Source organism: Cyrtonyx montezumae, unplaced genomic scaffold (assembly GCF_038088225.1).
Source record: "Cyrtonyx montezumae isolate F1298 unplaced genomic scaffold, pur_monq_1.0 scaffold_8, whole genome shotgun sequence".
NCBI lineage: Eukaryota > Metazoa > Chordata > Aves > Galliformes > Odontophoridae > Cyrtonyx > Cyrtonyx montezumae.
Genome location: NW_027072089.1, coordinates 89,475,008 through 89,501,328, shown reverse-complemented (window position 1 = coordinate 89,501,328; position 26,321 = coordinate 89,475,008). Strand labels below are relative to the sequence as shown.

General features: G+C 39.2%; 1 protein-coding gene across 2 annotated transcripts in view; it reads left to right on the top strand.

The window, feature by feature from the left end:
• The first annotated feature begins 1,782 nt into the window (after positions 1 to 1,782).
• Positions 1,783 to 26,321, top strand: part of RECK (reversion inducing cysteine rich protein with kazal motifs) — a 65,630-nt gene continuing 41,091 nt past the window's right edge. For both annotated transcript variants that reach the window (XM_065753011.1, XM_065753013.1), the window contains exons 1-4: positions 1,783 to 1,866; positions 6,963 to 7,021; positions 14,717 to 14,791; positions 17,792 to 17,828. In XM_065753011.1, coding sequence (XP_065609083.1) covers positions 1,785 to 1,866; positions 6,963 to 7,021; positions 14,717 to 14,791; positions 17,792 to 17,828 — 253 coding nt within the window. In that variant the 5' untranslated portion in view covers positions 1,783 to 1,784. The remainder of the gene's footprint in view (positions 1,867 to 6,962; positions 7,022 to 14,716; positions 14,792 to 17,791; positions 17,829 to 26,321) is intronic.

Genomic DNA, 26,321 nt, shown 5'->3' with positions numbered 1-26,321 from the left:
CTATTTGGGTGGTTTAACTGGAAAACAGTAGCATACAGATTAACATACAAACTCTAAGGGAAAAATGACATGGTCTTTAGACAGTTGGGTTAAGCAGTAGCCTCTTTTAAGAATTAGAGCTGTTATTACTGAAAAATCAAAATTTAAAAGGCTGTATTATTTCATAGCTTACTTCCTTAAAAGTGAAGGAATTACTTTCAGCGGTTTCATTTATTTCTTCTGGACCTGCAAGTGTGTATTGGCATGAATACCTGCCCAGAGCTATTAAGTAACCAGACATCTTCCTCTGTATCTTTCCTCTGTCTTTTTGCTTGTGGAACAGTTAATTATCATTGTTGATAATAATTTTGCACTTAAATGGCATTCAGGGAAATGTGCATTCTGTGCAGCAACCAGTGTTCACCCACACGTTAAACTGAGATAAATTAAACCACTTGCATAACTGGGGGAAAATGTATCTAATTCATTCAGGCCTCCTTGTATTTCAATAAAACTGAACCAGAGTAAAAATCAGGCAATTTGGCTGATTCTGTTTTGGATCTGCTGCCTTCTAGTGGACCTTTGGTGAACTGTAAGTACGTATATAAAAAACTGGCAGAAAACCTTGGGTTTAGGGGAAAAAGGCCAGCTGTTCAACTTGTAAGCATAGTTTTACATTAGCAGCAAAAGAAAGAAAAAAAAAAGACTTTTTTTTTTATAGTCAGATTATATTGTCTGCCTGTCGGTTTTATGAATTCACATTTACAGCAACAACTTCAATTTGACTTAAAATGTAACTAAATGTAGTTATTTCTTATGGTTTTGCTCCATAAAGACATATGATGATTTAATTACTCTATAGCTGAAGGCCAAGATATAAAATCTACATTTTGCTGCAGTGTTTTTCGGTATTGCCTCATTGCTTTCTTTTTCGGGACCTTCTTTTAATTTGGTACTGGAAATAAAGAGCTACAGATTCTCCATGCTGTAAAAACTAGAGTCATGAATAGCTTGGTGGTTTTTTTGATTGTCTTTGGAAGAAGAAGTTGATTGGGATGACAGGCTGGGGAAAGGATAAAAGCAGTTTGCAAGATGCTATATGTTCTATGTTTTTAAGACTCCTGTTTTGCTATTGCCAGAGTCTGACAACGGGATGGCTGTGGCACTCAGCCAAGAAGTCTGAACTATTAAAATCTGCCCGTTTACTTTGAAACTCAGAATGCTCTGAGACGAAGTAGCTAACAGTTATGAACTGAGCAATAACTTAAATCTGCTTTGGATAAATTAGATTTAATTTCTCATATATATATATATATATGTAAGACTTGATTCCTATAGAAATAAATACATAAAGATAAAATATAGCTGCAATCTTTCCTTACTTGTCTCCATTACGCACTGAATCTCCACGGGTTGTCTGTATTGTCTTCCTGCCGCCGTGGATAGGGCCTGGAGCACAGGGACAGGATGCTGATGAGCAACACACAGTCTGAAGGACAGAAGAACAATAACAGCAGCGGTCCAGCAGTGCGCTTCAGACTCTTTCCCCGAAGCAGAGCCCACAGCGCGGTTAGACAGCCGCAGCCAGAACCCACACAGAACTGCAGACCGACAGCTCGCTTTACCACAAACCCCACCTCCTGCGCGGGCCCCCGGGCGCCCTCCGGATTGTCCACGGCGGCCAGGCGGCGGGGCGGGGCGGGGCCCGGCGGGCGAACTGCAGCCAATGGGGGCTGCTGGCGTCACGGTCTGCCCGTCGGCCTGACCGGCCCTCTCGCTCGCTGGCTGAGGGTTCGTGACCGGCGATGGCGGCGGCGGTAGCTGCGTGGCCCTGGGCTGTGTTGTGTCTGGCGGCGGTGCCGCCGCTGCTCTCCCCGGGAGTGGCCGGTGAGTAACGGGGCGCGGGGGGCGCGGCAGGGAGGCGGCTCCGGCGGGACCCCGCTCCACAACATGGCGCAGGGGCGAGGCCGGGGGTGTCGGAGCCTTCGGAGAGGGGCCGGGGCCGCTCGTTTGTCGTGCTGAGGTCGCATCATCCTTTGCGGCTCTTCGTGGCTGTGTTAAAAGGCAGAGCGAAGGTGGACGGTAGCGAATAGCTTTTATTAAGCACGTGGCGTTGGCAGCGTGAGTGGGAAACGTGAAAAATGTAACACCTGAAAGCAGAGAAGCGTAATACGGAAGGCGCTTGAGGGCACGGCTTGGCTGAACTGTGGTTCTCATTTCCACTTCTAGGCAGAAGGCAGGAAAACTAGGGAACGTGACATAGCTCTTTGATAAAGCTAATCGTCTGACTGAGATAGCGGATCTTAACCAAAGGAGAAAGTGTGAGTGCTTTACCGTAGTTGGATGTAAATGCGTTTTGAAGTGGAATCTGGAGCTTTTAATAAAACAGGTGTCGTTTGGATGAGAAAGGGACTGACTGGAAGCAGAGTTACAGGACATTTCAGAAGAGCATATCTAGAGGCAGCACTCCGAAATTGTTTGTAATGGATACTGTTCATAACCTGAACTTCTGACCTCAGCACACCGCTTGGTGCCCTTTGAATTTGCTCCTTATTCGTGGTACTGTTGCTTGATGAGAATTTTGTTTGGAGGTTGCTCCTAAAATAATGACTCCTATTTATTTCCGTGGAAACTACAACAAACGAAGAGCACAATCACACTGATTTGATTGACCAAATTCTCAGCTACAGAATAAAATTCTTCAGTATCCTCACCACCATTACCTATGCATTTTTACTGGCAATGAACAAAAGCCTGCATGCCATAGTCATAAAAATCCCCACCAGTGGAGATGTTGTCACCGTTGAAACGCAGCACCCACCACCTCACTGTGATCACATCTGCTGTCTGGTCTCCAGAAATGTTCAGCAAGCACAGATGAGTGTTGGGGGGTGCCCTTCTTACCATCTGGAGGAATTCAGTGATGCACCTTTGCTTTATATGGACTTCTATGTCAGATGCTATTTTGTCGGACTTCCCCTCTGCTGCCCTACCTTGTATGACAACAAAATATAATCAGTATTTGTGGGAAGGTTTGGTCTCTACTGTCATACTACCAAACATCCACTTCTGACATGTGGGCCAACATAATAAAATAGAATGCATTACTTTCAGAGCAGCTCTAGTGTAAAAGGAAGTAAATAAGGTTTTTCATATTAGTATTTCATTCTCAGGCATCCTTGGTATAACTGATAAGAATTGAAACCCAGCGATAAAAGTGACTGAGAACAACTAGCCTGGGTATCTATTAGTTCATTGTAGAAGGGATATGAGCCACTTGGAACTAATGGATAAAAGGCCAGAGAGCATTCAGTAGTTGGATGTTGTGCAGGGTATCATGAACTCAAATCATCGTGACATGCACAGTTAAACATGCAGTCTTAGTAGCCAATATAAATTCTCTTCATAAACTGGAAGCTCTAAATTCTTGGATCTCTTAAACTTCCCTTCAGAGTAACACACTTATGTGATGAAATATGTCTGAGACAGTAAATCAAAACGGTGAGAAAGTTCACAGAATCACAGAATTGTAGGGGTCGGAAGGGACCACTGGAGATCATCGAGTCCAACCCCCCTGCCAAAGCAGCTCCCTAGCCCAGGTTGCACAGGTAGGCGTCCAGGCAGTTCTTGAATGTCTCCAGAGAAGAAGACTCCACCACCTCACAACCTGTTTCAGTGCTCCATCACCCTCACAGTGAAGAAGTTTTTGTGCAAAACTTCCTATGCCTCAGTTTGTGGCCATTTCCCCTGTCTTATCACCACACACTGATGAGAAGAGTAATTGATTGAATAGTTGATTGAGTATCCTCCATTTCTGGTTTTGAGTAAAGCATACATTTAAGTACATCTGATTAAGGGGTTGTTGTTTATTTTGACAATTAATTTGGATATTTTGTCATTCTGAACCTAAATGTTTTCTCCATCACTGTGTTAATGTATTTGCAATCTGGTGGCGCTACCAGTTACTTACGTGAAACAATAAATGAAAATTAAAGTTGGTGGAACATACTAATTAATGATGAAACTGATAGTGGTCATAAATTGTCCTGAGGAACAGTGTGCAGGGGATCATAGAACTGCTCAGATTGGAAAAGACCTTCAGGATCATTAAATCCAACCTCAGCCTAACCATACTATCCTAACTCTAACAAACCACCGCTAAATCATGTCCCTAAGTGCCACGTCCACATGGATTTTACACACATTCAGCAGTGTGACTCAGCCACCTCCCTGTGAAACAATTCCAGTACTTAACAATCCTTTCTGTAAATAAGTATTTTTCTGAAATCCAGCCTGAATCTCCCCTGGCACAAACTGAGGCTGTTTCCCCTTGTCCTGTCACAGTGGCCAACCCTGTTCTCACTGCAGTCACCTTCCAGGTATTTTAAGAGAGCAATAAGGTCTCCCCTCAGCATCCTCTTCCTCAGACTAAACAATCTCAGCTCCTTCAGTCGTTCCTCATAAGGCATATTTTCCAAGCCCTTCACAAGGCTTGTTGAGCTTCTTTGGACCTGCTCCAGCACCTCAGTGTCCTTTCTGTATTGAGGTGCCCAAAACTGAGGTGAGGACTCACCAGTGCCAAGAACAGGAGGAGGATTACTTCCCTGGTCCTGCTCACTACACCACTCCTGATGCAAGCCAGGATGCCACTGGCCTTCTTGACCACCTGGGCATGCTGCTGGCTCATACTCAGCTGGCTGTCCATCAGCACACCAAGGTCCCTTTCCATCAGGCAGCTTTGCTGCCACTTTTCCCCAAGCCTGCAGCATTGTCTGGGGTTGTTGTGAACAAAAGGCAGGTCCGAACACTTGGCCCTATTGAAACTCCTACAGTTTGCCTTGGCACATCAATGCAGTCTATCCAGGGCCCTCCGTAGTGCCTTTCTACCCTCTTGCTGATCAACGCTCCTTCCCAGCTTGGTGTTGTCTGCAGACTTAGCGAGGGTACACTTGATTGCCTCATTAAGATCACTGATAAAGATGTTGATCAGGAGTGGTCCCAGTACCAAGTCCTGGTGGGACACTACTTATGACTGGTTATTGACTGGATTTAACTCCATTGACCGCAACTCTTTGGGTTCAGCCATCTTGGCAGTGTTTCACCAAGCAGAGTGTATGCCCATCCAAACCATTGGCAGCCAGCTTCTCTGTGTGCGGGACAGTGTCAAAGGTTTTACTGAAGTCCAGGTAGACCACACTGACAGCCTTTCCTATCCACTAAGCAGGTCACTTTGTCATTGAATGGTATCAGGTTTGTTAAACAAAGAAGGCATTAAGTACCTCAATCTTATCCTGGTCCTTGGTTGCTGTGTTCCCCTCCGCTTCCAACCAGGGGTGGAGATTCTCCATAGCCCTCCTATTACTGTTGTATTTATAGAAATATTTATTGATGTCTTTCACCTTAGTGACCAAGTTCAGCTCTAGCTGGGCTTTGGCCTTTTTAATTTTCTCCCTGCACAGCTTCACTACATATTTGTAATCCTCATAAATTGCTTGCCTCCTCTTCCAAAGACCATAAACTTTCCTTTTGTTTCTGAGTACCAGCCCAAGGTTTCTGTTGAGTGAGACGAGTCTTCTTCCCTGTTGGCTTGTCTTCCATGACTTGGGAATGGTCAGCTCCTGCGCCTTGAAAATTACTTCCTGAAAGTGTTCCCAGCTTTCCTGAACTCCCGTGCCCTCCAAAACGACCTCCCAAGGGATTCTCTCAACCACTGTCCAAAAGAGACCAAAGTCTGCCCTCCAGAGGTCCAAGGTGGCAGTTCTTCTGACTCCCCTTTGTGCTTCAGTGAGGATTGAAAAATCTTATCATTTTGTGATCGCTTTGCCCCAGATGGCCTCCAAAATATACATCCCTATAAGACCTCTGTTAACAAAAAGCAGGTCCAGGATTTTGCTTTCCCTTCCTGGCTCCCTCCAGCTGTGTCAAGAGGTTATCTCCCAGCCTCTCTAGGAACCTCCAGAACTGTTCCCTTTCTGCTGTACTGTAATTCCAGCAGATGTCTGGGAAGTTGAAGTTCCCCATGAGAACAAGGGGAACAATCCTGCAAGGTATGCCATTTTTTTGCCTTCAGTTTTGAAAGGTCTTTAAGCCATCAGTATATCCTTTTTCTGCAGTTGTAGATCATTGAAGTCTATTTTATAATTTAATTCTTTCATCTCCCCATATCATAAGCAGGACTTTGGTGCTTTCTTCATTGATTACAGACATTTTGCTTCACTGTTTCAGTTTATTAATGAAAACATTCATGACTTACAAGTTAAACTTCAGTTTATCTTCTTTTCATGAATTACCGATTTCAGCATTAAAATGTAGTTAAAAATGTAGTAACTATTTTAAATTGTGACAGCTTTTTGATTGATACTGTTACTGTTTTTTTTTTTTTTTTTGCCAGTTCCTTGACATTTTCAAGCTGAATTCTTCTGTTTTTCTTTTTTAACATCCTCTCAGTATTGAAGAATTTTGAGTTTGTTGATGACTGTCTTCTTGTAACAACGACAAGTTTTCAGATGAGAAAACTTGTAAGCTGTGAATTTATCAGCGAATTCATGCCTAATACCTCTTGTATTGATTTTGTGAAAATCAAACTGATTTTCATAACTATGTATTACCAAATACAGTTTTTATACATATAGCATTGCTTTTCTATTGCACTGCCTCCTGAAGGGATTTGGCAGGTGTTGAACTTATACAAATTAAACAACAGAAACGTGGCTGGAAATATAAAGCACATGATACTGTAAATGTTCAGTGTAAGACTGAGCAAACTGAGTCAGTGTCAGCCTTTTCACAAGAGTTTTTTGTGTGGTTTTTTTTTTGTTTGTTTTGTTTTGTTTTCTGGGAGGGAAAATTTCTCACAGTAATCAGTGAGCCAGACGGATTGTCCTGATAGGTCATCCATCAGCTGAGTAAATTCTCTTGAGAAGAGTTGGTTAAGCACTTCAAGTCTTTCTAAACATAATCTTCCTTCCCTTGCTTTTCCTTAGGCCTGTCTTGTTGCTACCATGCGAAGGACAATCTAATGTGCCGGGATGTTTGTGAACAGGTAAGCTTACTTTAACATGTGTTTTATCTCTCAGAGTTAAAATCATGCTTTTAGACAATGATGTAGCAAAAAGTAGTGGTATAAGTAAGTAATTATCTATGTGTAAGTACTGCATGTGAATCATGAAATGTAATATTGTTGTATAAATGAGAACAAAGATTTAAGGTGTAGTCTTCTTTCAAAGTGGATTCAGATTCTATTGAAATTCAGGAGACATAGAATTAGAATTTGAAGTCAGGATTTTGTCAAGAAGTGGTAAGCACGTTGGGAAATGTGAGGGGTGAAGGCATGTTACCCAATTTCTAGATTGTGTGGGTTTTTTTTGAGAATTTGAAGAGTTTTAGTACTGTTCTCTTTCATCCTAGTTGTTATTTCTTAAGTAACACTGAGATTTTCATTGTGAGTATAGATTTGTGAATCTGGCAAAAGTGCACGTACTCTGTTCATACAGTAATAGTAGAGTTGTTTTTGTTAAACCCAAACTTGGAAAATATTTTTCCACAACTTATGTTTAGATTTGTAGCTTTGGATAAAACATTGTACAACTTACTGCGCATATGTGTATACTTATGTAAATGTATGTACCAAGAAATTTTATACTAATAAGCAATACATAAACATATGCACAAATTTTATATTAAAGTTGTCCCATTACATCATAGTTGCCTCCTTTTTTTGATTACCTACTTTGAATCTATGAAGCACTGAACCTGATTATGATTAAGTTCCTATTGTGATTTTATTACTAAAAATTATGTTTAAATTGCTCCTCTCTCTTTTTGATACAGAGTACAGCCAAATCCCATTTCGGCTTTCCTATTGTCTTAGGAGGTCTTAAGATCCTTTAATTATTCTTTTAGCCCTCCCAGCTTAAATTTCTCTCTTTGAATACAGATAAACAAAACTATACATGCTACTATAAACAAAAGAATAATACTTAGTTGAAGAACTGTTAAAAGTTTTATTCTAAGAAACAGTTACCAAATGGCAAGTTTGGCCACTATGTTGAGAAAGCATTTGGAAAAACCTATTCAATTTTTTCTTCTATTTCACCAACTGGAAGTTCCTGTTAGGTCTTCCTGTTAGCTCTTCATAAGAAGCTATGATCTTTTATTGGTAAATTTCATCTCATTTCTGCTATCCAATTTCTAATCAGTATGTAGGGTGTTTTTGTGTTGTTTACTTGGTTGGTTTGTTCTACTTGTGTGTTGGTTTTTTTTATGGTCTTGCCTCATCTTGATGATATATGTCTACTCAGGGAAGGAAAGATTGCCAGATGATTTGATTATTGAATATTAAAATTCATGTCTTCTGACAGTAGGAAGTAGTTTATTGATCTGTCTTTGGATATGCACTTAAACAGTAGATTTGTGGTCTTGCAATGGGTGAGGAAGAACAGGCTCCATCAAGGAGCTATCTCTGCTTAACTCATGGATTGATAACACTACCACCAGAATAAAGACTTCTTCTGTACAAGATGGAGGGAATCATCTCCTAACTAGATTTGCTCCCTCATCAGGTTTGTTTTTTGGAGACTAGAATCTTGCAGAAATGTCTGGGTTTGCTTGGTCCTTGGGCTGTTTATGTTCATGTGCTGATACGCTTGGACACCAGTGCTCCTACTGGGAAAAGCCTCTCATGGATAAAGGGCATCTACAGACATTTTCAGCTTGTTAGGAAGACAGGCTTGGGTAAGATTAAGGAATCCTGGTAACTACCAATTCAACTACTTTGTGAGTGTCACAGGTGAATTGGTTACCCAGCCTGTGAGTGTACAGTGATCACAACAGTGAATTCACAAGATTCTGCAGTACACAAGAACATGTAGACAGCTTCCTTAATTTCTTTATTTTATTACAGATCGCTACAAATCACCAGTAGCAAGTACACTTGTGATTAATAAAGTTATTATATATCAATTTATTTACGGAACTCTTATCAGAAAGTGTGTGTATATATACATATATAAAATAGTAGCAACAATCAGTAGTAGCTACAAATATATTTTCATATTACAAGCTACTGCAATCTTACTACTAGTAGAGCATATGTACATTTAATTATGTTCATTATATGCACTGTTTTTATGGGTTTTTTTATTTTAGTATTTTGTAGTTTGCTACTGGAACCAGTCACCCAATCAGACCAATCCCAGAAGTAGGGCCAACTGTAATCAAAGTTTTCATTGTGGGGAAGATGGAACTAAATCATCTTCAAGGTCCTTTCCAAATCAGTCATTCTGTGATTCTTAGAAGTTTCACATTGGAGATTATCTGTTTCACCCAGTTTGGAGTCAGCCAGGTATCACCAGTGTCCAGACAATCTGTATAGGAAATCATGTAGGAGAAGTTCCTGCACAGGAAGTTCTCAGAGACAGAAGTTCCACTTTTGATTGGAAGTTAGAATTTAACAAGGATGTTAGCAAAAACCGTAATGAAGAAAGTTCTCCAAGCCCAGTGGTAGTTTAGAAAGCCAACTCTAGTTTATTACAGTGCTGACTGCATGAGGATCTCTCCACTAAACATGTATACCCAAGAGCTAAATCACGCTCATATAATGTGAATATCCATACAATTTCCATGGAGTTCCTCCTTATTCTCAGAGTTGTCATACATATTAAATCTAGCACCTGCATTTGTCCATCAAGGGATTCTTGCATGGGGTCTTTCAGTTTGCCTGTGTGTTGTACTGATGCTGAGGTACACAAAGCTGTCTGGGACAGTAAGCAATCTGTTCTGTGAAAGCTGACTAAATTGTTCATCTTTTGTGTCAGGGACTTGAGAGGACATAGCATGGCATCACTTAAAACCAGCCAACAGATGCTGTTAATTTCTTTTTTTCACTTGAGGTAGACTGTAGATTATGACACTTCCTTTTCTCAGACAGAATTTTACTTTTCCCAGGCTATTTTGTCTTTTCTTTCAGCTAGAACACTCAGTAACTGTAGCCGATTCCTACTTTATGAGAATGTTGCCCTAGTTCTGTGTTCTGTTCCTCTCCTTTCCAGTGAATAAGTTGCTGTTTCAGTTGTTTGTTTTTGTCTTCATTGGTGGTATGTATATTCAGGATGTCTCTGGTTCTTAGCTATCCAGTTGCACTTCAAATATGCCACCTTAGTTTCTTGAGGATGCTCTTAGTTCATGGGCCTTGTTTCCAGAGTGGCAGACATGTTCTTCTGTTAATGTTTTAGCTGACATTTTTTTGTATGCATTTTTCCCATTATAGACACGTTACCTTTATGGCTGCACTCAACACTGAAAAAAAAAAACAAACCTTGGGTTACAGGTTTATTTGATTTTTTTTTCCTACAGTTAACATGACTCAAACATCCGTATTTTTTTAATTCTTAGTAAGCACTATTAAAAGCTTCATTCAGTATTTCCTTAGCTAGCCTTTGTTCATAAATTTTAGTCTGGGAAGTTTCACAGCGATGCTTTTCCTGGCGGTATTCATCCCTATATCGGTCCAGGAGTTTCTGTCCCCCTTGCAGGATAACAGCAGTCCATCACAGTCCTCAGGAAAATGTGTAGATGTTTCCAGAGCCTCACTTAACTAAATAGAAACAAAACAAAACAGTTGTCAGCTACAATATGGAAAAGCAGTACAGAGAGTGTAAAAGCAGGGAAGGGTTATGGATGAAGCATTGAAAAACTCTACACGGGTGTGTATGGGCTATATTAGGAAAGACAAAAGCTCGGCTGGAACTGAGACTTATAAAAGGTATCAGGGAAACACAAAGTCCTACCTGCTGTAGGTAGTAGACCAGATAGCATACATAACCTTGCAGTGACACCATCCAACTCCCTCAGATGCAAGCTGTCGTCTTTGACAGGGGGAACTCAAAGATGTCCCTTGGGACTGGAGAAGGAGACATTGCTTGCTTGTCTTTTCCCTCTCCCCTGTCACACCCAGAGAAAAAAAAATGCAAGTATCAGAGGTGACAAAAAAAAAAAGAAAGAAAAACAAAGCTGAAGTACACTTTACAAACCAGAAAACTTCATTTTTCCTTAAATCTCTGGAGAGATATGGACGGAGTCCTGAAATACATTTCTGAGCATATGAAGGGAAAAGTCGTGCCTCACAGACTTCATTGATGTTGATAATAAAATAGCTGGGTTTCTGGGTGAGGGTAAAGAAGTGGATGTCTTTTGCATTGACTTTAACACTTTCGACACTGTCTTCCTCAGTATTTTTCTGTCCATTTTAGGATGTTGTGGCTTTGATGGATGGACAGCTAGATGACTAAAAAATTGTTTGGATAATTAGGTTCAGAGAAAAGAAGTTAATAGGTTATACTTTATCTCCAGGACTACAGTAAGAAGTGGGAATACCAAAGGTATCTGTCCTGTTTATCATCTTTATTAATGACCTGGAGGACACAATTAGTTCACTCTTGTTGATATTAAACTGGGAAGAACTGATAATATCAAAGGCAAGACTACCATCCACAGCAACCTGGATTGTTGGAAGGAATTGGCCAGAGAGAAGTTTACAAAACACAGCAAGGACAAATACAAAGTCCTGCACCTGAAAAGAATTACTTGCAAAAATACAGGTTGGAGGTTGATTCACTGGAGAGCACGTTTGTTGGAAAGGCTCCAGAGGTGTTAGTACACTGACAGAAAGCTGAGTAAGAGCCACTATGCCCTAGCAGCAAAGAAGATATACTGGCATATTTTAACAGGAGCACAGTCAGCATTCTAGAGAAATGATGGTCTTCAGAACTTGTTACACCATATTTAGAATACAGAATCCAGTTTTCGGCCACCCTGTTACAAGGTAGACAGAAATTAACTGGAGAAAGGTGCTCCAAGATGTTCAGGGAGCACGTGCCATGTGTGGGAAAGCTGAGGTAAATGCTTTTAGCAGAAGGAAAGGAGTACTTCAGCAGCCATTTGATGCCTGTGAAAGGTTGTTCAGAAGATAGAGCTTGGCTCCTCACAGTGGTCTCTAGTGAGAGGATGAGAAAACAGGCATAGATTGAAAGCAAAGAATTCTAGCACATTATATAGTAAAACTTCTCCACAATATGGACAGAAGAGTGCGTGTTCTTTGACCTCGTGTGTCTTTAAGATATGATTGAGCAACACGGTCTGACGTCATAGTGGACCCCACTTTGAGCAGGAGGTTGGAATAAATTATTTCCTGAAATCCCTTCAAATTTGAATTATTTTATTCATCTATGACCCTGAAAGACCCCAAATGCTACTACAGTTCTTTCCTTGCTATCTTTTCTGAAACCAGCAGTTATTGTTACTTTGGTTTTCTTTCTGTGAGTTTATCATGCTGTTAATGTAGAATAGAAATGTATTAGAAATGTAATGTATTTCTTCTTACAGATATGAAGTGCATCCGTGTGTCAGTTATTTCTGTATTATCCAGTTTTGTTCCCACATTAGTAGATGTTTCCATTTCTTTTGCTGACTGGCTTTGTGTTTTACTTAATTGGAGTGTTAAAACAAATATGAATTGAGGACATGATTAATGTGGGAACAAAAAACAATTAAAATATACTGAGAACTCAGTTTAACAAGTCCATGATTTTTTATTATTATTATATATATATATATATATATTTTTTTTTTTTAAGAAAAAGATTAATGAGATAAAGACATCTTGTAATAAACTGAAATCATTTCTCCGTTTGTAAGGAAATGAGAGGAGCAACAGTTCAAAATAATCTGAAAGAAACATGGGGGGAAAATAGAAATGTATGTGATTGAGAATTGTTAATAAGGTAAGATAAGATTTCTTTCCAAGTTTGGCTGTTCAGATATTTTTAATTGTGAGATATTGCTGGTTACCATTTTGACTAACCTCCTGCTCAGAGTGTGCTAGTGTCAAAATTAAATCAAGTTTCTCTGTACTTTGTTAGTGAAGTTCTGAATGCCTTCAAGGAGGGGCTTTCCACAGCTTCTCTGGAGAACATCTTTTAGTGCTTAACTATTCTCTTGGTGAAGAATATTTTTTTCCTCTTTGCATCCCTTCAGAATTTATCATATTGCAGATCATTACTTTTGCAGCTTATCCTTTCTCTGTGCATTACTTGAGAGCAGTCTCTGTCTTTTCCGTAATCCAACTTCAGGTATTTGATGACAGGAATTCAGACACATGCACCTTATCCCCTCTTAATCAGCAAACAGCTTGTCTTTTTATGTCATAAACTCCAGCATCTTTGTGACTTCTGCTGAACTATCTGAAGTTCATCAGTGCGTTTGTTGCACAGAGGTGACAGAAGGCTGGATGTGGTATTACAGATATGGCTTTACCAGTGCCTTATGAAAGTGAATGATTGGGACCTACTGATAATGCTAATGAGGAACAGTGTGCTGTTATCTTTGAGTGCTTCACTGAATCACTGCTAAGTTCAGCTTGCCATCAACCAGGACCTCAACACCATTCTTTGCAAAGCTGTTCTCTAGCTAGTGAGGACCCAGCCTGTACCACTGCATTGGATTTTTCTGTTTCAGCTGTAAGATTCTATATTTACTTTGGAACCTTCTGAGTTTTCTTTCAGCCCATTGCTACTCTGAATGAGCTTATTACTCATTATAACAGCTTCACTCGCTGTTATATTAATGACAGCTCTCAGTTTAGGACAACTTGTGTACTTAGGATACTAAGTAAGATAACTACTGAGGATTAATTCTGTTAAGCTATTAAATGATATTGGTGTTAACTCCTGTTATATACTACTTCTAAGTGGCTGGCCACTAGATAAATTGAACTGCTGGCTACTAATTTTTGAGACCTGCTGTCCAGGTGGTTTGTCATCCACCTTACAGTCCTCTAATCTCATCCACTAATTTGTCTGTAAAATACTGTGAGAGGCCATGCAAAAGCATTTTTAATGTCAGGACAAGCAACGTACGCTGTTTTTCACTTTCTTACTGAATTAGTCTTTTTGTTATAGGAAGCTGTCAGGCTAAATTTGTGGTAGGTGTGTGCCTATGCTGAATGCTGTGACTGTTGCTGGTCACCTTTCTTGTTCTTCAGGTGCCCTGATGTGGCTTCCAGGAGGAGTTAGTCCATTATCTTTGTGTGATGAGCAGCCTGTATTTCCACAAATTATCTTTGTTGCCTTTCTAATGGATATGAAGATTACTTTTTTTTCCCCAATCATTAGGAACCTTGTCTAATTGCCTTGATTATTCAGAAGTGATAGTAAGCTGCCTTACAATGATTGTGGCCAGCTTTTCACATCTCATGAACTTCAGTTTGATTAGATGATGCTTAACTTGATCTTGCTCCACTGTTCATCAACTTTGATTAATTGATAGCATATTTACCTTTCATTCACCTTTTATTCCATAACAGGTTTATTTTTTTGTTTGCTTGGTTTTTAACTCCTGGAGGGAGTTAGTTGCCTGAGGTCGTACAAGAACATTAGATAAGTAAACATAGTTGTATAGTATGTTAAGCATAATTTCTTAATGTTTTTTGTAATTTCTATCCAACAGAAATTTCCAGATGTAAGTTATAGGAGAAAATTCTAAAAAAAACCAAAAAAAAAAACTCTTTCACAAAATTATTTCGAACACTATAAATATATAAAAGAAAATCTTAAATGTGCATTCTTTACATGATGGCTGTTAGCAGAAGTTGTCAAAAGGTAGGCAGTAATGAAACTAAAGAAGGAAGACATCAATTGGTATTCAGTGTGATGACATTTGCTATGTGTTTTTCTTCTTACAGATTTTGTCTTCTAAGAGTGATTCCCGTTTAAAACATTTACTGCAGAGGGCACCCGAATATTGTCCAGAATCAATGGTAAGGCTTGCTAGATTTTAATTTAAAACAACAAGAATAAACACTAATCTTATATTAACAAAGTTTTGCTTACAAAAGCAGAATTGCAAATAAGCTTGCAGTTATTTCTTTGAGTTTTGAACTGGTTTATGTTTTCAAGAGTTTTCCTCTTTGTAATAAAGGCTAAAAAAGATTTGATCCTCGAAGTAGGATTTATTTTTAAAACTTGTATATTATGCTACTTGGTGGTCAAGTAAACTATTAAATGGAATGAAAATCTGATATTATGAAAATTTGCACTGTGTGATTGTCATGTAGAAGTTAATAGCAATGATTTACAAGCAAGAACACATGATCCAGTTTATATGGGGCACAGATGTCAGGTCTTGGTTAGATGAAGGCTTGGATATTTGTATAGCTGCTCTGAATGGCTTATAGACATTTCTGACAATCTGAAAAGGTGCTTTTTTCAGATCATGGTTTCCTAAAAGTTCTGCAATATATTACAAAAAAAAAAAAAATCTATTCCCTATCTCTATGGTGTAAATGATCATATAGATGAAGAGATGAGTGCTACCACTGAGATTGCCAAGAGATAGACTAGAATTAACAATTTGAAATATCTCAATTTGTTTTTAAGAAGATTTGATTTCTTTCTTGTAATTTTTGTTACTTCTAAATGGTATCAGTACTGTTTCCACCTAGTAGGAGGGGTAAACCTGAGTCTATCATTTTGCAGGCTACTTCCCATAATGTGTTTGCTTATAGATCCCTTTCTCCTGTGCCTCAAAAATATATTTCTCAAGGTTTGGTTTCTGTGGATCATCAGCTCTAAAACCTTGGGAAACTGTAGACATCTGATGACATGAGTAAAATTGGTGGTAGGAAAACATATCAAAGTGGTACGTAGCATTTGCTTTGGTACTGTTTTTCTTTATTTAATTTGTCCCCTGATGGGAAGAATGTGGTTTATTTGTATAGTAGGTAATAGATTTTTAGAAGACAGTACCTGAGAATATATGAAAGAGGGAAATGATTGATGCAGTATTATTTTTGTTAAACTCAGAGAATGGCAAGTTTGCTACCTAGTGTGTATCTTAATATTGCTGCACTAGTAATGTTAAAAAATAAATAAATTAGAAGACTTCTACTTGTAAAGTATTTAATGGTTCATCTTAGTGCCATATTTGCTGTTTTCAGATACCACTCCATTTTGTTGGAAAGGTGTTCTAGTGACATTCCACAGAAGAATGAATAGATTGTAAATGTAATCAATTGGTCTATTTTCTGGAGTACTGATTACAGACATTGTTATCTCTACTCTTTCAGGTAATATCATAAGAGTTTTGCCTGATATTCAGTGATACATTAATTGCCAAAATGAGGTACTACTGTTTTTTCATGAAATAAAAGAAGTCATTTGAACCAAACAAGTGGAACTAGTAGAAGTGGCAGCTCTTTATGTTTTTCTTTTGAGCTGATTTCGATTCTTCTCTGGAGTGGGAAACTCCCACAGACAGAAAAGATTTTTTTAGAGCATTCGATACAGATTGATTGTAACTTTGGAAAGTCAGTAATTCCTGTGATGACAAAGTCATTACATGGCAATACAGGTTGCTTGTGTGGTTGAATCTAACTTTTCTCCTGAGGAGCATTTAACAACATTTCATTTAAAGCCCCTTTAAGACCTTCATATACTGCAGAATTTTCATCTTTTTTCACCTATTTAGGCTTTTTCTAGTTTTTGTTCCAAAAAGTTTGAATTGTTAGATTATTCTAAAAGACATGCCCAAAACTGAAAGTAGACTTGAGATACAACCTCACCAGTGCTGAATACTTAAGTTCTTACCTTAGATTGAATCCTTCCTCTACTGCCTAAACCTTGTTATTCCAGGACATTTGTAAATTTTATTGAATGAGTATCATAATCTTTGAAGAGTGTACGTACTTTTGTCATTTTTAATTAGAATACAATAAAATCATTCTGTCTAAGCATTATAAGATTTCAGCAGCCTGGGGGAGAAGGCCTACACGCACCTCACTACAACCTCCTTTCAGGTAGGTGTAGAGAGCGATAAGGTCTCCCTAAGCCTCTTCTCCAGACTAAACAATCCCTGTTCCCTCAGCTGCTCCCCCTAAGACTTCTGTTCTAGACCCCTCAGCAGCTTTGTTGCCCTTTGGGCACACTCCAGGGCCTCAGTGTCTTCCTTGTAGTGAGGGGTACAAAACTGAGCACAGTACTTGAGGTGCAGCCTCACCAGTGCTGAGTGCTTAAGTTCTTACCTTAGATTGAATCCTTCCTCTATTAATTATCTGTGGTAGAGTGGCATCTGACCTGAGAGTTCTCTTATACTAGCCCTATGAATTCCCCATGATCTTTTCAGACAGTAGTCTTGGTAATAGTAATGAGGGAGATGAGGGCAACGTATTCTGTGTCATCTTTTTCTTTTTTTTTCCCTTGGGTTGTGGGGAAACCCAACAGATCTGTATTTTAACGTTTCCTGTTAGTAATATTAACTTTTAGAATTCTTTTCAATACATCTGTCTTTCCATGAAGCCTATAGCTTAAAACCTGTTTGTTCATTGGTTTCTTCAGAATGGTTTGGTTTTGTTGTTGTTTAGAAGGAAAAAAAAAAAGAGAATTTAGTAGAAAGGAGTGCTAGTAACAATCTTCTCAACAAGTCTTGGTCCTAGATGACCTCTTTTTTAAAACATGGACTACTTTGTTCTCTAAGTACTGGTGGGAAAAGTTGTCTATTGAGCATAGGTGAGATAATGACAGTATGTTCTCCACCTACAAAACTGCTGCTGTTGATTAGGTACTCTGTAGATGACAACCTTCTTGTCAGAGCAAATGGTACATAGCTTATATAACTAGTTCTTTAAAAGACACAGACATAAATATTCAATTGGAATAACTCTTTCAAAACAGAATGCAAAATTACTGAAAGTACTATTCTGTATATGTTAAAAACACTTTCATTCTATAGACTTATTGTTTTTTTACATCTTACTTTTCAGGGAGAAGTGTGGGGTTGTATAAATTCTTCTTTGCCGGGTAAGAAATACTGGTTTATTATTCAGTTGTGATGCATTCTCATTAAATGTCTGTTTCAGTGTTTTGACTGCCACCTGCAACTGTATATTTCATGATGATTTAACTTTCATTGGGCTTCCGTTACAAACTCTATTTTCACTCTAGTTTCTTTTAGTCTATACTGGTTTACCTGAGCATCTTCTTAAAGATCTTTTCCTAGTTAGAAAATATTAAATATGTTTTGTGTGATTAAATGGATATACTTCTGTGACCCATCCTGGAAATATCAGAGAATTCCTTTCCTTTAAATATTGTCAGTTATTTTTAATTGAATATACCTTAACCTGATCTATAAAATGATGGGTTATTGCAACTTCGATCTAACTGCAGTATCATTGTGAAAAAGAAATCAGTAATAGGAAGGAATGAGTAAGAACTGAAAAAAAACAATTTAGTAAATGCAGATGCTAAGATCAGGAACTGTATTGCTTGGTAAAGGTGGATTTTGGGTAGTTAAAGTATTGATTGCAAGACATGACTGTTCTGTTAAAAGGAGAGGCCAAAACTAGATGAACTTCGACTTAGCAAGTACTGTTGTGTTTATGTGTTATTCTTAAAGGTCTGAGTGAAATTACCATACTTTTGCTTGAAAAAGTGGTACTAAGGAAATAAGAGGATATAGCATTTCTAAATCTACAGATTTTTGTCACTGTTTCAGAGGCAAACCTGTCTTGCAAGCATAGAGGTTCACTGTCCTAGTATAAGTGAAACTGGTAAAATATTTTATTTCTTAGGGAGCTTTAGTAATTTTCTCTTACTTAAAAACTTTCAACTTTTTAGTTGCTGCTGATGTGGCCTCACCTTGAGTGCTGTGTGCAATTTGGGGGCCATAAGATAAAGAGAACATAAAACTATTAGAGAGCATCCAGAGGAGCATTATGAAGATTGCAAAGCATCTAGAGGGCAGGCCATATGAGGAGCAGCTGAAGTCCCTTAGTTTGTTCAGCCCAGAGAAGAAGAGACTGAGGGGAGAACTCATGACTGCCTATGTTTCACTCACGAGGGAAGCAGAGGAGCAGGTACCTATCTCTTCTCTGGTAACAGTGACAGAGCCCAAGGGAATGGTATGGAGATGAATAAGGGGAGGGCCAGGCTGGGTCAGGGATAAGTTCTTCACTGAGGTGGTGGCTGAACACATTGGAACAGGATCCCCAGGGCAGTGATCGTAGTCCTAAGCCTGCCAGAATTAAAGCTTGTGGACAGTTCTCTCAGAAACACAATTTGAATTTTGGTTTGTCTTGTATGGAGCAAACTTTCCAACTCAGGGCATTCTGTGATATTGTAATACTTAAATTTCATTGTAGCTTAATAGCAACATACGAATGAATGATAATTACTTTATTCTGTGTAAGCAGTATACTATTTAATTTGAAGTTTAGGTTTGTGTAAGCAAGAAAAAAAAAGTATTGTAAGTCTTTGTTAATGAACCACTCCCTAATTGTCTTTCTGGGCTATCTGGACTGATGTGAGACTTCTTCAGTTTTTGTATGGTAGGATTTTATTATCCTCTAATTTATAGGAAGAAGCTCCTTTTTCAGTAGTTATGTAAATCATTCTCTTTTTTTTCATAACATCCTCATAGACAAACTGGTAAAGCGTAAAGATGGATTGAAAACTGGCTCAAAATTTTACTATCAGTGATACAAGGTCTCTCTGGAGACCAGTTCCTAAGGGGTCAATACTAGTTCTAGACCTGTTTAACATTTTCATTAATGGTGGTATGGAGTGTACCCTCAGCATGTTTGTAAATGGGGAGGAGTGTTGATAGATCAGATAGTTGTTCTCTACATCGATGACATCCTTATGTTGGGCAACTTCTTTGAGAAAGTGAAAAAAATAATTCAAATCCTTCTAAAAGCCAGTTTTGTCATAAAGCAAAGTGAGCTCAAAGGACCTTAACAGGAGATTCAGTTCTTAGGAATGAAATGGCAAGATAGATGTTAATGGATGTGATGTGATCGATAAAATAACTGGTATGTGATCGATAAAATAACTGGTATGTCTCCACCAGCTTACAAAAAGAAAACAGAATCTTTCTTAGGTGTTGTGGGCTTCTTCAAGTGACCCAGAAGAAAAACACTTTAATATAGGGCCCTGCAGAACATCAAGCCTTTGGACAAATTAACTGGAGATAGCTCATGCAGTAGGCCTTCGTCCAACCCAGACAGGACAAGGTCAAAAAATGTGCTCTATACTGCAGCCAGGGAGCATAAGAGTACTTGAAGTCTCTGACAGACTCAAGATTGACCCATAGGGTTTTGCAGTCAAGAATACAGAGGATCTGAGGCTTGCTAAACTGCAACTGAAAAAGAGATATTGACAGCATATAAAGTGTTTTGCTTTTTGGCACCCTGACTGTCTGTCTGGGCTGGATGTTCTCCACACATTATGCAACTGATGCTATGTGGAGTAAATAGCTCACACTGATCACACAGCAGGCTCAGACAGGAAATACCTGTTGTCCCAAAATCTTAAAATTGATTATAGACAGGCTCAAAGGCAAATAATTTGGAGTATCATCAGAAGAGTGGATGACAGATGCTGAAGAGACTCCACTACACACTGAACTGCTAGACAATGAGAAGTAAGCCTTGTTCACTGATGTTCCAAAAGCCTTGGAGGTGGAAGGCTGCAGTATGGTGTCCTACATGATGAGTTGGAGAAGCTTCTGAAGGTGAATTGAACCAGTCTGCAGAAGTGAAGGCCATCGGCTTTAGAGGTTGTTGAACAAGAGAAGTGGCTAGCGATCTACCTCTGCATGGACTCTGGGATGGTGGCAAATTCCCTGTGTGAAGTGATTACAGCAATGGAAGCAAATTACTGGCAGGATAGAGGCAAAGCCATCTGGGCTGTTGCGCTGAGGAAGTATATTGCTGCTCTGGTAGAGAACCAGATTTGTAAACCAAACAAGATCACGTAGGTTCATAGGTTCATAAGGTTGGAAAGGACCTACAAGATCATCTAGTCCAACTATCCTCCTATCACTATCCCTACCCAACTACTAAATCAAATCCCTTAATCACATAGGTGATCATGTACCCATGAGTCGTGCCACTAAAGAAGATCAAAACAACCGGCAGGTGGATTGGGCCACTAGGATTGAAGTGGGTCAGGTAGCTCTGGACTGGCAACATAAGAGTGAAGCATTTCTGTCTTGGTGAAGAGATGCAGCATACAGATGGGCTTGAAACTGAGGGGTGCTATTGCAGAGATTATCCATGAATGTGAAACATATGCTGTAGTTAAGTGAGCTAAGTGGGTAAAGCCTCTTTGGTATGGGGGATGATGGCTGAAATGTAAACATGGGGAGGCCTGACACACTCCCACAAACTTGCCAGGCAAATGCCATGTGCTTATAATGGTGGAAGCAACCACCAGATGGCTGGAAACATGTCCTGTGCCTCATGCTACTGCCCAAAATACTGTCGTGGGTCTTGAGAGGCATGTCTTGTGGTAACATGGCACCCCAGAAAGAACTGAGTCAGACAACAAGGCTGATTTCCAAAACAGTCTCATAACCATCTGAGCCTAAGAGCATTGCACTGAGTGAGTGTATCACATTCCCTATCACACGCTAGCCTCTGTAAAAATTGAACTGTACAGTAGTGTTAAAGACTACATTGAGAGCAGTGGTGACATTCAAATGTTGGGACACACATTTAGCAAAAGTCACCTGCTTAATCAACACCTGAGGATCTGCCAGTTGAGCTGGTCCAGCCCAATCAAACCTATATAATGAAGAAGGGAATAAAGTCCTGATGGTGCACCTAAAGAACATGTTGGGAAAGACAGTCCAGTTTATTCCTGCCTTGGGCAAAAGTAATTCTATTCGTGGGACTACTTTTGCTCAGGGATCTGGTTGTTCTCAGTGGGTAATGCAGAAGGACAGGGATGTCTGTTGTGTACCTCAAGGTGATTTGATGTTAGGTGAGAACAGCTAATAATATAAATTGTATGATGCTAAATGGCTGTGTATTACTGTAGGTCATAATTATTGTAGTTATTATATCCCTTGTTAATGGCATAGTGACATCTATCCTGATTAAAGGAGAATGGCCTCAAGTGAAACCTGAAATAACTGCATGCAGTAACCCAACACTGTGAATCATCCCTCCTGCACTGGACTCTTTTGACAGATGGAGCTTAAAGTTATGGATGAAATGAATGCCATGAACCATTGTGTATGAATTGCCCATAGTCTTTGGGAAAAATATATGAATGTATATATATCAGAAAGCAAGATAGATGATGGTAATTAGTTAGGATGTGTACAAAGTGTGGGCCCTGAGCATGGTGTAAGTGGCATGGAATAAGGAGTGGACATTGTCATAGTTTCAGCTAAGGTGCATTTTTTCTTCAGTGTCTGGTATGATGGTATGTTTTAGTTCTGGGAGAAAAACAATGTCAATAATACACTGAGAGAATTAGGATAGCTGACTTAAGCTGCTAAAGGGATATTCCATCCATATGACATATGCAAAAGGAGTTTTGAAGTGGGTGGGAGTTCATTTTGCTCTCTTCCACTGCTTGGGGGGCAAACTGTGCATTGGTCAGGGGGTGGTGAGCAATTGTTTGTGCTTCACTTCTTATATACATTCAAATGTATACAAATAAAATATATATAGTAATAACTATTTCCCTTTTTCTGTTCTCTATCTTAGAAAATAGTTTTATCTCAACCCAAGAGTTCTGGTTTGGGTGGGTTTTTTTTTTTTAATTCTCTCCCCCATCCTGTTGGGAACGAGAGATGTGAGCAACTGTGTGCTGCTCAGCTGCCTGCCAGATTAAACCACAACCATGTTCTTTTAACTTTCTTTAATTACTTATCCTCACAAAACAAAACTACATTGTGTTATATTGTCCTTGTCAATACTGTATTATAAGCCCCAAAACAGTACTAAGAAACTTCAGTATTCTTTAAAAGAAAAAATGTTTTCTGATAGTGAATACTTATTGTAATTTAATGAAGGATTGCTTTTTAAAAACTGAATCTGTATTTGTTTATTAGGCCTACGGTATGTGAGTTACTTTAGGTGTTTCAGTAGGAAATTAATTTTTTTTCTTATTGTGTGTACGCTATTATTGAAGAAACTGGTAGCAAAACATACTTCAGGAATTTCAGCTGGGAGGGCAATGGTAGTGGGTCAGCAACCTATAATTCTAGATGATAACTATACTCTGATTTTAAGTGTTTTTAATATGAATTTTTATACTCTGATTTTCTGTAAGAAGACTGTAGAAGACTTCAGAGACAACAGAATGCTGAGTTGATGTTTCTTGTGCCACATGAGAACTATGAATGTGATGAGTTTCTATGGATGTGATTTCAGTTTCTACTTTTTCTATCCTCCTTTCTGTTCTTTTCTCTTGTATCCTGGGAACCGCTATTATCCTGTTTCTCTAAAATTTTCAGAGTATACACTGTTGCTTTCATCATAAAATACATGCATCAGAGATCACATTCTATGTTTTCACTTTTGTGCAACTTTAAATCTTTGTTTTCTGACTTTACTCTTTTGGATACCATTTTTAATAAGGAGGAAAAAATGTGTGTGTTTTTATTAATCTCAGTAATATAGTGTGGCATCTGGAAACTTCTTTGAAAGGAGATGTGAGACCAGAACACATCATACAGCTAGTTTCCCTTTTTTAGTTTAGGGATCAATAATATAATCCTTATCTTTTAATTTGGAGGATAATCAGATGTATCAGGCATGTGTAATTCATGAACTGCATGCAGCCCTGCACAGCTCGTGCTGCATTGTCAGTGGTTTATGGGCTGGTTCGGCTGAGTTCTGTGACAATTGGTGTGGGGGACCCATGGACCCACACCCCAGGAAAGGGGAAGAGGGCAAGGAAAAAGGGAAAAGGGAGATGGGCCTAGAAACAAAACAGCAGCAATGATCTGAGGAGGAAAGCTGATTTACTAAATATGATATCAAAAAGCAAAATAACACAATATAATATAATAAAATTGGAATTGAAGCTAATGGATCAAATAAAATGAGCAAGAGTGTCCAATAAACCAAAGGCCTTACGCTAACGCTGAAGGCGGACGGCAGCGAGCACCCACTGCTGAGTCAATCCCAAAGGAAAAGAGAGAGTCCCGTGACCGCAGACAGTTTTTATCTTTCCCTCTGAGCAGAAAAATGTAAAAATACAAAGCAACACAAAGTCCTCTGGGGAATGTAGTTCTTCTCTTCTGAGACAGGTGTACCCATAACTGTCAATGATCCACGGTTCTGAAGAATTCTCAATGCACTACATGATGTTATGATGTGGAATATCAGTACCAATAAAATCATAAAACCGTGACATGCAGCCTGGCCCCACACTACAAAGGTGGCAGCTCTGCCTTGCCTAGTGGCCCAGCCCTTGGCATGCACCCATTGCTCAGCAAGAACCAAACATCAGTTGGCGATGGCATTGTCTGTGCTGAAACCAGGACATGGGAGTATGCAGTTGTCATGGTTTTATGATTTTTTTTTGTTGTTATCGTTATTCCACCTCATAACATCATATGAGAGGCACTGGGAGTTAAAGAATTAATGCCATGAACTGCTGAATTTCCAAGTACCTGGTTCCCAGAAGAGAGCTACATACCCCAGAGGACTTTGTGTTCCCATTTTCCACCCAGAGGGAAAGATAAAACTGTACACAAGTCCCGAGACTTCCTCTTTTGGTGCTCATCTCAGCAGTGGAGGTTCCCTAGCTGTTTAGCCTTCTAAGGCCTTCGGTTTTCGGACACTCTCTCTCATTTTATTTGATTTATTAGCTTCAATTCAAATTATATTGTATCATACTATATTAGTTTTGCATTCCGTTATCTTATTTAGTAAACTAGTTTTCCTTCTCAGAACACTGCTGCTGTTTTGTTTTAAGGCCCATCTCCCTACCCTCTCCCTTTTTCCCCTTTCCCAGGGTGTGGGTCCATGGGTCCCCCACCCCATTTGTCAACGGAAAGGGCCAAAGCAGCCCACAAACCATTGATAGCAGTGCAGTGCTAGCTCATGTTATGGCAAGTAGTTGTGTGCATATTCATACATTGGCTAAATATGGTCTTGTGAACAGTGAAAAATATGCAGCCTTGCTTTCCATTTCCGTACGTGAATTTGAAAATCAAGATTGTGAAAAAAAAATTATCAGTTTGTTTGCAACTCCATTTTTCAGTCAACATAAATACATTATCTGTGGATTTTCAGATGTAATGTACAGAGTTGTATTCAGATATTCATCTGAAAAATTTGATCACGTCTCTTTACTAGACTTTAATAAGAACTCTCTGAGCAGAGAATAATATCCTTTGGCTCACAGTCATGCCTTATTCATGTAATTGCTTTTTTGCACTGTCTGGGGACTGCTAAGTCACAGCCTGATTCACTGATTGAGCACCTGAAGGAAATACCGGGTCAGCCATGGGAGCACAGGTGAAGGCAATTCAACTGTGTGACGAGAAGGGGTGGAACCAAGCTACGTCTCTCTTAGACCTCATTTAAGGGCTGACTGGCACTGAGTAAGGATCTCTTTTTGGAGATCCCTCTTTCTAGAGTTCTTTCCCTGTGAGCCCAGATCCTTGGGAATGGATGAGCGTTCATTTTCCTTCCTTTTTGTAACATCTCCTTGTTTGAGCTGGTCTCTTTGCCTTTGCAGGCAGTATGCACATTTATGAATCATTACTGTCAAGGATGAAGCGCAAAAGGAGTAAAGTTTCATCAAAAATCTCTAACAAACACCTTGAGAACATGCTTAGAATTGCATCCCCTTCCATAAAACAGACCTGCTGGGTTGGTTTCATAAAAACAGGTTAAAATATGTCACTAGTTTTATGCTTTTGCTGCTTTTTAAAAAAAAAGTTTTAATAATGGTATTACAAATTAAAATGTTACTTATGTTTAAATTATATATTTTGTAAGGGCTGCTCTAAAAGTAATGCATCCTATTTTATTATTTTGGCCAATAATGTTCTTCAGGGGTTTATGTTGTTGTTAGGGCACTAGAGGTTGAACTTTCCTGCCAAGATTCAACTTCATATTGTTGCTGTGCAATAGACGGCAGCAGAGGGTGAGCCTGGCAAAACAGAGACTAACTTGGAAGCGTGTATGATGCATAGGTGTGGAGAAGAATTCCTCTGTGCAGAAAAAAAATGACATCCATTGCTATTCATCAGTGTTTACTGAACTTTTTTTGTAGGCCAGAGAGCTGGATGTGAGCACAGTGAGGCAGCTTGTGGTGTGTTTCAGCAGTGGCAGCAGTGACAGTGGCTCAGATCCATTAGTGCAGACTTTAATGAATGTGGCATACAGCCTCTTTTTCATCGCTAGAAAAAAATGCACAGCTAATGGTGGTGACTGCTGATAAACAGTGTTCTGTAACTGCCATAACTGAGGATCTGCTCTATTGAGCTAAATTTGTATGTTCATTTTAGCTGTTTTAGTTTCCATTAAAATAAATAGG